The following is a 13164-nucleotide window of genomic DNA, read 5'->3' on the forward strand; positions in this document are numbered from 1 at the left end:
CTGATAACTTTTAAATCATGCCACCAAGCTGGGTAAGAAATTACAGAATTCTAATGGAAAACCTGATGCTTCATAAACTGCTAACAAGAGATCAGGATCAATAAGAATTAATTACATGGGAATGAACTGATGAATACGATTTATGTTTTATGACTTTTGTCTGAAATAGTACTGGCTTTTAATATTTGTTTTCCAAATATGAGGAAACCTCTCCTGTTAAGCTAACTATGACTATGTATCATGTACATAAATATTTAAATTCTATCACATATTATCACTGTTTTATACATTTTTTATTTATTTTGAGTTACCAACATATTTAATTTTGTTCCTGCTTCTCCACTCTGTTATCTGGGATTGTACCCTTCTTTTTTTTTTTTTTTTTTTCTTTCGGTACGCGGGCCTCTCACTGTTGTGGCCTCTCCCGTTGCGGAGCACAGGCTCCGGACGCACAGGCTCAGCGGCCATGGCTCACGGGCCCAGCTGCTCCGCGGCATTTGGGATCCTCCCAGACCGGGGCACAAACCCGCGTCCCCTGCATCGGCAGGCGGACTCTCAACCACTGCGCCACCAGGGAAGCCCCTGTACCCCTTCTTCTTAAAAAATATTTTTTACTATTACCCTTTAGTTTGTTATGCTAATGACGGATCTGTTTTTGTTTTTCTATAAATGTTTTCATTTTTTTTCCAACAGATGCTTTTGCTTGCATGCACTTCTTAGGTTTGCTGTTACATCCTTTTGGCACATTAACTAACTTTCTTTACAAAAGATCCATCCATACACATGGTCTCCCTCTTTGTGTGTGTTGTGTGTCCTCATTGCTCCAGTCTCTGTTGGCCCACTAAATATAGCTTTACTTCTCTCCCAACAAGTAACCTTCCTATGGGCATTTGTAGGACCCTGGTACACTCCAATTTCATACTAAATGTTAAATATCTAGCTTTATTATGAATTAACATATGGTTTGTTTTTGTTTTTCTTTAGAACTAAAGGTGGTCCACAGATCGCTTATGAACGCAGCTTTAGGTGGAAACTTGCTCACTTCCGTTATTTGTGCCAGGTACTACGGTGGTAAATAAATCTTCTGTTCATAATCATTTAGTTTTATCTTTACCCAATACATGTCCTGTAACTTACATGATATTACGATATTATTTTTGTTTTTAGTCTAATGCACTACCCAGTCATGTAAAGATCAATGTGTCCCGGCAGACCTTGTTCGAAGATTCCTTTCAACAGGTAAGAAAGATGTTATCAGAATAAAATTGTACAGTCAGCCCTCTGTATCTGCAGGTACAGCATCCATGGATTCAGCCAACAGTGGGTAGAAAATATTCCAGGGTGGCATGGAAGGGGGACTCCAGAAAGTTTAGAAAGGCAAAATTTGAATTTTCTGCAGCCAGCAAATTCAGGCATACCTTGTTTTATTGTGCTTTAGTTTATTTCGTTTTGCAGGTACTGTGTTTTTTACAGATTGAAGGTTTATGTGAGCCTTGTGTTGAGCAGGTCTCTTGGCACCATTTTTCCAACAGCATTTGCTCACTTGGTCACATTTTCATAATTTCTTGAAATATTCCAAACTTTTTCATTACTATTAATTTGTTATGGTGGTCTGTGATCAGTGATCTGTGATTTACTATTGCCAAAAGATTATGACTTGCTCAGATGATAGCATTTTTTAACAATAAAGTATTTTTGAATTAAGGTATATGTACATTGTCTTTTTAGAGAAAATGCTATTGCACAGTTAATAGACTACAATACAGTGTAAACATGACTTTTATATGCACTGGGAAACCAAAAAAATCGTGTAGATTGAGTTATTTTGATATTCTCTTTATTGCAGTGGTCTAGAACCAAACCTGTAATATCTCCAAGGCATGCCTGTATTCATGTAGTGTTTATATTGTATTAGGTATTATAAGTAATTTAGAGACGATTTAAAATATATGGGAAGATATGCATAGGTTGGGCATCCTTAGATTTTGGTACCTGTGGGGGTGTCCTGGAACCAATGTACCTCGGATACTGAGAGAGACTGTACAACTTGAGTCACTGTATTCTGTATATCTAAAGGGAGTTAGGGCTTAGAGATTTTAAACCATTCAGAACACAGCTGTAACAATGACTACCACTTACTGAGTGTCCATTACGATAATAGTCATAATAAGCCCCATCATGTATTGAGTGACTGCCATATGCTTAGCACTGGCACCTTAGATTTATCATTTCATTTACTTCATCCTCACAACATCCCTTTGAGATAGCTCCTGTTATTATCTCCATTTTGCAGGCACAGGTACCTAGGCTGAGAGACAAAATCATCCTGCCGTGAATTAGATTACTAAAAGAAAGCTTAAAGAGCTTCTGGAACAAGTTGACACATTTTGACACTTATTTACTTTTCTAAGACTTCATTAACTCCAACAAAAAAGACATGATAATGCTACTAAACTATTTAAAATTAGATTGGTATAGGTACTGTATTCCATTTAAATGTTCCTCTAATAATCCTAGTGTTAAGTCTCACCTCCTCTTGGTTTCTGTTTAAGCGTCACGATCTCAGACCTTGTTGGAGCGCTCCATTTAAGATGGCAGTTCTCTGCTCACCTCCCTCACAGTGCCATTCTAGCCATTTATGGTACTTCATTCTTATTAACACTTACCACTGCCTGACACACTGCGTTTATCTCCCTTACTAGAATGAAGCTCCAAGAGATCACAGCTCTTAAATTTACTGCTGCTGTGCACAGTACCTAGAACAGGGTTTTGCACATAGCAGGTATTAATAAACATTCTGTGCATGACTAAATGAATGTAATGGGTCTATCTTTCCTGAGTCATCTGCTGAATGAAGATGAAAAGTCAAAATACTGTTGTCAGTTCTTTTTTTTCTGATGAGGTCGAGAATTTTTCTTCTCAGTCCTCTCCCAGAGTATTACAATGATGAACTAAAATTCCGTTTGTGTACAGGTACATAGGGACTTTTATGTATACAAGCCAAAATGGAATAACAACTCTCTCACGTCAGTGATGTTCAAACCCTAGCTTCATTTTAATAGCTGTTGGAGTTTGGACAAGATACTAATATAGCTGTTTATTATCAAAACTTCTTTTGGTTTGAGTTGATAAATTCTTAGCTAGTCCCAAGCTCTGTGTGAACTTTGTTTTTGTAAGTAAGTGCACATCTAAATTCATGGTAGATTTTACTTTGCCTTGTCCCCTGGCTTGGGGAGAGTCGTGCTGTGCAAGACTGAGCCAGTGACTTCCTGTGAAGTGGAGGCCTGCTGGTGAGCTGTGCCCCAACCCAGACCAGTCTTGGCTTTGGGAAGTAATTCATTTTTATCCAGAAGTAAAGCCTATTTACTAGTAACCTTAGTATAAGCCTTTAAGGATTGGTATAGATACTATTTCAAGATATACTTTTTTATGCTTAAATTTATAATCTTATAAATAATTCTTCACAATAGCTGAGTTCCTTTCCTACTGAGAAATGGAATGTGTGGTATAAGCAGGACCCAGAGCAATAACTTTTGCTTCTCAGTAAGTGTTGCTAGCCAAAAAAACTTATAAGTCACCTTTTACAAGATTCTGGTAAAATTTGGAGAGTGACAGAGGAGGGAATGTTTTCTATCCTTAAAAACTTTTCTGTGTCAAACTGTTCCTCTCTGCTACTAACCCAAAGTAGAACTATCATTTAATACCAGAAGAGGGGAAAGAGATTTATGAAAGTGTATCAGAGAAAGCTTAGGAGAGTAAGATACATCTTTGCTAGTTTGTGGAACAAACCAGTTATCTCTTGAGTTAAAAGCGTTGTATAAGGTAAGGAAATGTGTAATTTTTGAAAATACAGATGAAATTAAAATAAAATTGTTTTGGAGGAAACTTGTGTTATACGTGAGTGATTAAATATCCTTGTTTTTGTTTTTAATTAGATTATGGCACTAAAACCCTATGACTTGAGGAGGCGATTATATGTAATATTTAGAGGAGAAGAAGGACTTGATTATGGTGGTCTAGCAAGGTAAAATAAAAAACATATCTGCTTTAAAATAACTATCTCCATTGTATGCAGTGGATATATTCTTGAAATGATACATTTTTTCAACAGCAATCCAAAATTATTTTTAAAAACAAAAATTGAAATATTCACATAAGTCTAGCAGTAACCATTATTATTATTATGTTGGTTATCCTGTACATTTTCTCTGCCGATTCGGTTGACCCTTGAAAACATGGGGGTTAGGGATGCTGACCCCTACATTGTCAAAAATCTGTGTACTGCTGTCTCTGCTTCAGAAGCAAAGGAGTATGGGATTAATAGATACAAACTACTATACATAAAATAGATAAGCAACAAGGATTTACTGTATAGCACAGGAAATTATATTCAGTATCTTGTACAAACCTATAATGGAATATAGTCTGAAAAAAATATAACTGAATCACTTTGCTGTACACCTTAAACTAACACAATATTGTAAATCAACTATATTTCAATTAAAAACAAAACAAAACAAAGGAATTGATAAGTGACTCACCCAAGGGCAGGAAGCTGAAGCAGTTTGGATAGAATCTGGACTCGAACCCTAGTTCTTTTGATTCCACACACTGTTATCTCTAATTGGACACAAACATTTCCCCACACTTAGTTAAAGATTTGTAAAATGAAAAGACAGGTACTATGTTTATTGAAAACAATCCACATATAAGGGGACCTGCAAAGTTCAAAAGCATGTTTTTCAAGGGTCAACTGTATATAAATTTGAATATATGTGTGATATCGTACATATTTGCTGTTTTTTTAAACAGAATTGATCATACAGTATGCACAATATAGCAGCCTGATTTTGTTATTTTGTATATCATGGACATCTTTCCATATCATATATAGAGCTAATACTAATGGTTGCACAATACTCCATTGTCTGGAGATAGCATAATTAATGGATCAGCATCCATAAGGTTGTTTCTTATTCTTTGCTATTGTATCAGTTTATGTTGGTTTTATGTTTGTGTTTTTAATCCAGTCTGAGTCCTTTTGAGAATAAAGTTTTCCACATTCACTAAGTATATTGTTAACAGGCACTTGTGAATCAATAAGAATGGGCAATCCTTTTTATTTAATTTTTTCCCCTCAATTGCTTTGCCCAAACCTAATTTGACAGCAATTCACATTTTAGTAAAACACTTTCATTAAGTATTTCCAAAGAATTAAACTTGCTTTTCATAGAAACAACTCTGTTTGAACTCATATTTCAAAGGTGTACAGAATTACATAATCACAATTTTAGTACAGCTGGCTTTTAAAAAAGAGTTGTGGGACTAGGTACAACTGGTGGAGGTATGTATATGTGTGGGATTATCAGAGCTGGTTGTATTAACATATTTTCTCATCTAAAACATTATTAAGTTTTTTCAGAAAAGAAACTACCTGTCACAATGGATATTCATATCACATCTATTGTGATTTATCTCAATTTCAGAAATGTTCAGGCATTAAAAAGAAAGGTACATCTTAGAAATGAAATGCGGTATTATTTTTACAGTGTCTGACTTTATAACAGTCACATTCTTATCTGAACCCTTTTTTACCTTAACTGTTTGGGTTTTATTTTATATTTTGATGGTTTTAATGCATATAATGTATGTAGTCAGTTACTCCACACTATTTTTTTTCTTATTCCCAAATTCTTTATTTTGATTCATGTATTGGTTTTGGTTTAGTCAGGAGTTCACAAGGGTGACATATTCCTGTAGTTTTGCATGCTTGAGAATGTGTTTTCTATTGCTTTTTTATTTAAACAACAACTTCACTAGATGTAAGTTTCTCACACAACACTAGTTCCTCCAGTACTCTGTAGACATTGTTTTCCTGTCTTCTAGTATTGAATGTAAGCACTGTGAAGTGGGAGGCCAGCACCTTGTAGGAAGCTTTTTCCTCTGGGTGCCCACATAGGCCTTTTCTTTGAAGTTCATTAATTTCATTGTTGATTGTTTTATATCTTTTTTTAGAAACATATTAAGATCTTCCTTAATTTAAGGGAAATTTTCTTCTATTATGTCTTTGAATATTTTTTCTGTTCCATTTGTTCCATTTTTCTTCAGGAACATCAATCATGGGTATGTGGAATCTCCTTTGTCAGTCTTACATGTCTGTCATCTTTTCTCTGATCATTTTTATCTTTGTGCTTTTTCATTTTGTTTTGATTTTTTTGAAGCCTATCCTCATGTCACTGTTTACAGTACTGCCCTACATTTTGCTGCTTCTAATGTGATTTTTCATTGTTAGTGGTTTTACTGTTTTCTTCTCTAGGCTCCGCTTGCTCATTTGTCGTATAATAATTTTTTCAACCTCTTGTAACTCTTTAGTTCATTTGAGAGTATATGGAAGAATATGTTGAAAGGGAACTCTTTGCCTCTTGCTAGTTAGAATTTTTCCTTCTTTTTTGTTACCATTAGAGTATAGGTTAGAGGCCATGTTGTAGTCATTCTTTTTTTGAATTTACTCAGTTTTCTCTGGGCTGTTTGCTAAAAGTGATCTGCAACAGCTGGGCATTTTATTTCTAGTTTTTGTGTCTAAACACATTCTCACTAGATCTGTTCAGTCCTCTTCCCTGGGTACATGTCTTCTGCCTCATTACAGTGTGAAGTTGACTTGGTTCAGCTACTTATGTTGGGACTGGATTTTGTTTTATAAATTGGTGTTTATCATTTCTCAGTTGATTTAGACTCCCTTCTCTACCCTTCAGGAAGTTTCCAAGATTGTGTTTTAAAAGTTTTGGAAAAACATTTGTAAACAGGCTGCCAGGCCAGATCTAGCCTGCACAGTGATGGCCCCCCATTGTGATTTTAAATTTTTTTACATTACTTTACGACATTAAAGGAAATCACTAGATTATGCCTGTGAATCAAGATTTCTGGCTTATCTTTAAAATCACTTGCCCCACCTTCTCACATGGCATCAATTGACTGAATCAGAGTAGCTTCTTACTCTATAGGGTAGCATACACTCTTTTTCACTTCCTGCCCACCACTGCCAAGTTGTCTAATGACTATGATTATATGCCCGGAAGTAATTCTTCCTTAAGACTGATGATAACTTTTATCAGGGATACAATGAGGAATAGGGGGTTGTGGCTAAGTAGAGAATGTCAGCCCATGCAGAGAAGGAAGCCCCTTGTACTCACTTACTGATACCTGTAGACATTTGAGTTTGGAACCCTGCATTAGAAGAAATTGCTGTTGAAGAGAGTCTTTGCAAATGGAGTTTATTTTGTAATATAAATTATTAATCTTTTATCTAGTTGGGTTTTTTATATTGGACTTTTTAAAATGAGGCAAACTAGGTGGTAATAAGTTAGAGAATGCCTATCACATTTAAAGATTTCATCTTTTAAAATTATAGTTCCATTTTTAATGCATTGGCAAAAAAAAATTAAAACTGTTCCATAGCAGCAGTGCTGTGTATCTCAGTATCACCAGCAAATATTTACTAAAATCTATTGCATATAGGTTGTAGGATGCCTATGAGAGTTAAAGATATAAAAAATATATAGAGGTATGGCTTTTGTTTTTGAGGAGCTTACAGTCTGGTGGATGTAGTGGTCAAGTGGGCCAGTCAAGTGCAGAAAAATGACTACTATTGTGAGGTTGTTACCACAAAGTATTCAGTGACTGAGACACTGAAATACACTGAAAATTGCTTCAAAAAATTGCTAAAGTGGAATTGATCTAAGCTGGACTTGAAAGAGAAAGTGGGATCCCCATAGGCTGAGTTGACGTGGAGGATTCATACACAAACAAAAATATGGCATAGGAAGAAGCACAGTATATGTCAGAAACACCAAGTTTATAGTTTGGCAACTCAGGAACTGGCAGGTAACTTGGAATGGAGGGCTACATTGCAGAGAAACTTAAATGGAGGGCTAAGGAATTGCACAGCGGAGTTGTTAAAGGCTGTTGAGCAGAGGTATGATGTGTGTATGGATGTATTTAAGATCTGTTTTTAAATTCATACGTATGGGTGCTAAAAATAATGTTGACCTATTTTCTTGTAGAGAATGGTTTTTCTTGCTTTCACATGAAGTTTTGAACCCCATGTATTGCTTGTTTGAGTATGCTGGCAAGAACAACTACTGTCTGCAGATAAATCCAGCATCAACCATTAATCCAGACCATCTCTCATACTTCTGTTTCATTGGTCGCTTTATTGCTATGGTGAGTCCTGACTTTCCATTGCCTATTTATTTATTTAAACTTTGCTTATTTCAATAGTATTTTAGAGAGGACTTTATAAAAAATTATACGCATTATCCTTGATTATGTGTGTTCACAAATTTTCTTACCAAGGAAGTTTGCCCAGAGAGTATCAATATATAGTTTATTTTTTGAGTACCTGTGTGAAATCAAGATTATGAATATGAAGATTATTGATATAGCCACTTGGCCTTTAAAAGTCCTTTCATTTAAGCCTAATTATAGTATGACCACTTTTCTATAACAGGAAAATCTGAGTTGTATAAATAATTGAACTCGAATAATGTTTTTGGAATTTTCAGAGCTTTGCAGAAGGTCTTGTGGGACTATGGCCTTCTTGAGAAGTGTTTGTATTTATTTATTTGCACTTTATTGTCTGTTCATTCACTCAGCAAATATTTATTGAGTGCCTACTGTGGTATCATAGTATGAGAGGGATGAAACCATGAAAAAAAGACACAGTCCCTGTTCTCAGGGATCTAAATTCTGTTAGAGGGAGGCAAAGAATAAATAAGTAGGTACTGAAGGAAAGGCAGTGTTGCTCTTTTATTTAATATGATTAGAGGAGGCCTCTGATGGGTAACACATGAACAGAAATAAGAAGAAAGTAAGGGGTTGAATCATGCAGGAATTTTGGAGAACAATATTCTAGGCATAGGGAACAGCAAGAAAAATGGGTCTTAGGTGGAAGTACATTTCTGAATGAAAAATGTCATAGCTGGAGCAGAGTGTCTGAGAGAGAATGCGGTAGGAGATGAGGTTGAGAGCTAGTGTGTGGAATCTTTGGGAAATTCCCTTAAGCGTTTTGAGCAGGGAGTGACATAATCTAAGTAACATAATGTGACTTAGGTTTTATTAAGCTGACTTTCCTGCTGTTTAGAAAGGGACTATAGTTGAGGGCAGAGGAATGCAAGAGGAGAAGCAGGAAGACCACTTGCAGCCACCCAGGTGAGTGGCAGTAGTGGCTTGGACTTGAACGGTATAGCAGCGGAGGTAGTGAGGCGTGCTTTGGATTCTGGATATACTCTGCAGGTAGAGCCGACAGGGTCTCCTGGCCATTTAGATGCAGGGTGTGAGGGAGAGTCAAGTACGGCGCCAAGCTGTCTGGTTGCAGTTGCCGTTTCCCAGGACAGCAGGGCTGTGGCCAGAGGAAATGGGGTGGGGGGGTGGAGGGAGTCCAGAATTGGAATTCGGTTTGTTTAAGATTCCTGCAGACACTCAAGTGGAGATGTAGAATAGGTAGTTGGATATACAAGGCTGGCCATGAGGGGATATCTAGGTATGGTGTGTGACCATTTAAAGAATAAGTGTGGACAGAGAAGACGTTTAAGGACACATAAACTGGGGAGGTAAGAAGGAACCAGCAAAAGAGCTGAGGCAGAGGAGGAGATAGGAGAATCAAATAAGAGCGGTTTCCAGAAGACAGAGGAAGAAGGAAGTGTGTTTCAAGAAGGAAGAAGTGGTCAACTGTGTCCACTGCTGGTAGGCTGAGCAAGACGAGGTCTGAGAAGTAACCGTTTGACTTGGCCAGGTGCGTGATTTTCAGGGGCAGTGGAAAGGAAAGGTTGGAGGGAGTGAAATGAAGAGAGAACGGAAGGAGAAGTGGAGACAACAAATATAAGCAGGTCTTTTAAAAGAAGCTTGCTGTAAAGGATTATAGAGAAGTTAGGCAGTAACCAGAAGTACGTAAGGAACCAAGAATAGGAGGAGGATAAAACATTTATATGCTGATGATAAGTAAGAGAAGAAAGAATTTGAGGAGGTCAACGAGATAGGGAATATGGGAGCAATGACCTTGAATAGGAGAGCAAGGAGGACATCTGTTTAGTTGCACAGAGAAGTAATAGAGAGCTTCTCCATAATAAGAGTACATAGATTCAGATGCTGTTAGTGAGCAGATGTGGTGGAGCACACAAAAGTTCTCTTACGATGGCTCTGTTTCCTCAGTGAAATAGAAAGCCAAGATCATTTGCTCTGAGTGAGGAGGTACTTGAGGAATGAAATAGTCATCTGGGAGAGCGGGAGACTGCATGCAGTGGGCTCCCACTTGAGGGCGTTGGTCATGAACCAGTCACATGGTTGCATATACACTTCTGGCATGTTCCACTGCCCAGGCATAGGCATGGAGTGGGTGGACAGTTGTATTTAGCTAGGCTTTGGATTTTGCCAGAAATACAAAGGTATTGATGTATTGTATTTTTACACCAGGGAGACAGGATTTGAAGGTACAAGGGAGTAATTTTAATGATTGAAGGTGCAATCTAACCTGAGTAAGGGGAGAGAGAACTTCACAAGGGGGCTGAGAGAGAGAGTGATAAGGTAACAGGTTCCCTGATTTTCTTAGATCCCAGTGGAGTCAGACATTGCTGGTGTTACTACTAAGGGCAGTGAGCTGGAAAATTAGGTGTTTGGAACTGAGTTTATGCAGGATTGCAGCTAGCGCTAATCACAGTGTCTGGGGTGTGGTGTTGAGAATGGTTAGCTAAGTTAGAGCCTAAGATCATGGAAAGGACTATAACTCCAGGGTAGTAAAAGAATCATCAGTGTAGATGTTGAAATCTTCAAAATGATGGTGGTCATGTCGAAAAACACAGGGAGAAACCCGGAGACCTAAGGATGACTGCAGCAAGGAGGTGGGGGTGGTGAGCCACCAAGGCAGTGGGGTGGCATGGGCTTGAAATTGAAAGCTGGGGCAGGTTAGGGAGGTGACATTAGTAACGAGAAGCAACACGCACCCCACTCCTAGGCCTGGTGACATGAAGGAGGATAAGAGAGAAACAGCCATCCCTCTGAGAGGATTTGAAAGGAAGCAGGATCCTCAGAAAAATGCCAGATTTGTGTTACAACAAGATGCTAAAGGATCTTCAAAGAATGAGTGGAGGTTGTGGGGGGTTTTGCTAATATGATGGATCATGAGCTTGAGAGGGCAAAACACAGTAGATGGTTTTGAGAGTTTGGGGAGATGAGAGACATGGAATCAGATATCAAAGTGGACAGGCAGATGGTGGTGAGAGTCAAGGTACTGCGGGTCTGGGACTTCCTGCTTTGACTCTTGTGAATAGGAGTGAAGGCACTACGGGGTTAGTCTTGAAGATCTCTCAGGCAACTGTGGGATAAGAAAGCGAGGGTGGGGTCTTTCCAGGTGCATGCACGGGGGCCCTGAGATGCCTTCATTTCTCCATCCAGTGGGGTTAATGTAATTCGTGAAACATATTAGAAAGAGTGGGGGTTTGATAAAGCTCCATTATCATCCTCTTTTACAGTTTTTGATAGGACATGATAGAGCTAAGTGTTTGACCTCAGTTAAAGAGATACTGTTTTAACTCTGTAAATTTGTTTTTCATACTTAGCATTTTATATAATATTTTAGTTTTCATGATTTATGCTGATTACTTATTCCTTTTTTTTGCCTGTAAAGCCTCATGATTTCTCTGTTATCATTGTGCTCTGAATAAGAAAATTGTTACTTAGTAATTTTTTAAATAACATTTTTTGTTTTTCTTGGCAGGCACTTTTTCATGGAAAGTTCATTGATACTGGTTTTTCTTTACCCTTCTACAAGCGTATGCTAAGTAAAAAACTGACTATTAAGGATTTGGAATCTATTGATACTGAATTTTATAACTCCCTTATCTGGATAAGGTTTGAAGATTTATCTTTCAATAAGGTATTTTCTTGAAATCAGTTTTACATATTTTGTTAATTAGTGGTTGTATATATTTATATCACCCAGAGACAACAACATTGAAGAATGTGGCTTAGAAATGTACTTTTCTGTTGACATGGAGATTTTGGGAAAAGTAACTTCACATGACCTGAAGTTGGGAGGTTCCAATATCCTGGTGACGGAGGAGAATAAAGATGAATATATTGGGTAAGGTGATTACCTGATTGACCTTAATTTTTGTAACTACTAGAGCATGTTAGAACTATCTATACCCTTACATTTATCCCTTGTTTGCGCCTCTGGGAAGATGTTCCACATTCATTCCCTCTTTCACTTATCCTTTTTAACCATTTTTCTCTCAGTCTTCCTCTCAATTTATAAACATGCTCTGACACCACTCAAAAATCAAATGTAGTAAAAAAAAAAACAAAACAAAAAAAACCCAGTTCCCTTGCCTCTGACATACATTTAAGTTCTTCTCAACAGTACCAGTGTTCTTGAAATAAGAGAACGTATGATGACCTTCACTTTCCCACTGCCACCTGCTGTATGCATCCTACCATTGTCCCGATCAAAAATCAGAGAACACTGGTGCTAAAAAAGGAATTTACAAAGCCCATGCAACCTCTTCATTTCTAGATGAGACAGAGGTGCTCTGTTCGATAGTAGCAAAACCAAGCCTGGAGCCACACCTGCCTAAGCACTCTAATGCTCATTTCCTATTCCATCTCACTTTCCCTTTTTAACTTAATAGTGCTCACCACAACTTCTGTTTTGAAACTGTGTTCTCTTGAATTCTACGATTCATACAGCATACTGATTTTCTTCACTTTCTTTTTTAATGATAGTTAAGAAGTACTCTGTGTTTTTAGCCTTTTACCTCACATACAAATTACCTATTTTTAAATATCATCTTTATTTTCAGTTTAATGACAGAGTGGCGTTTTTCTCGAGGAGTACAAGAACAGACCAAAGCTTTCCTGGATGGTTTTAATGAGGTTGTTCCCCTTCAGTGGCTGCAGTACTTTGATGAAAAAGAATTGGAGGTTAGGATCTTTTATTATGCTATTATAGGGAATGTTAATGGGAGGAGGGACTGTTGTTACACTTTTATAAAAGAATGTCCACAAGTTTTAAAATCATGTGGCACAATCTTCAATCCTTTCTCATTCATCCAAATGTTCAGGGGATACTAAAATCCCAGCATTGGGTAAAGGTCTTAAGTTCTCCAAAATGTG

General features: G+C 37.4%; 1 protein-coding gene across 1 annotated transcript in view; it reads left to right on the top strand.

Moving 5' to 3' along the window:
* Positions 1-13164, top strand: part of WWP1 (WW domain containing E3 ubiquitin protein ligase 1) — a 119364-nt gene that overhangs the window by 91223 nt on the left and 14977 nt on the right. The window contains exons 15-21 of the mRNA XM_081258360.1: positions 985-1060; positions 1168-1239; positions 3936-4024; positions 8061-8220; positions 11768-11901; positions 11993-12133; positions 12852-12972. Coding sequence (XP_081114486.1) covers positions 985-1060; positions 1168-1239; positions 3936-4024; positions 8061-8220; positions 11768-11901; positions 11993-12133; positions 12852-12972 — 793 coding nt within the window. The remainder of the gene's footprint in view (positions 1-984; positions 1061-1167; positions 1240-3935; positions 4025-8060; positions 8221-11767; positions 11902-11992; positions 12134-12851; positions 12973-13164) is intronic.

The sequence above is a fragment of the Mesoplodon bidens genome (genome assembly GCF_964165515.1).
Source record: "Mesoplodon bidens genome assembly, chromosome: 16".
Classification (NCBI taxonomy): Eukaryota; Metazoa; Chordata; class Mammalia; order Artiodactyla; family Ziphiidae; genus Mesoplodon; species Mesoplodon bidens.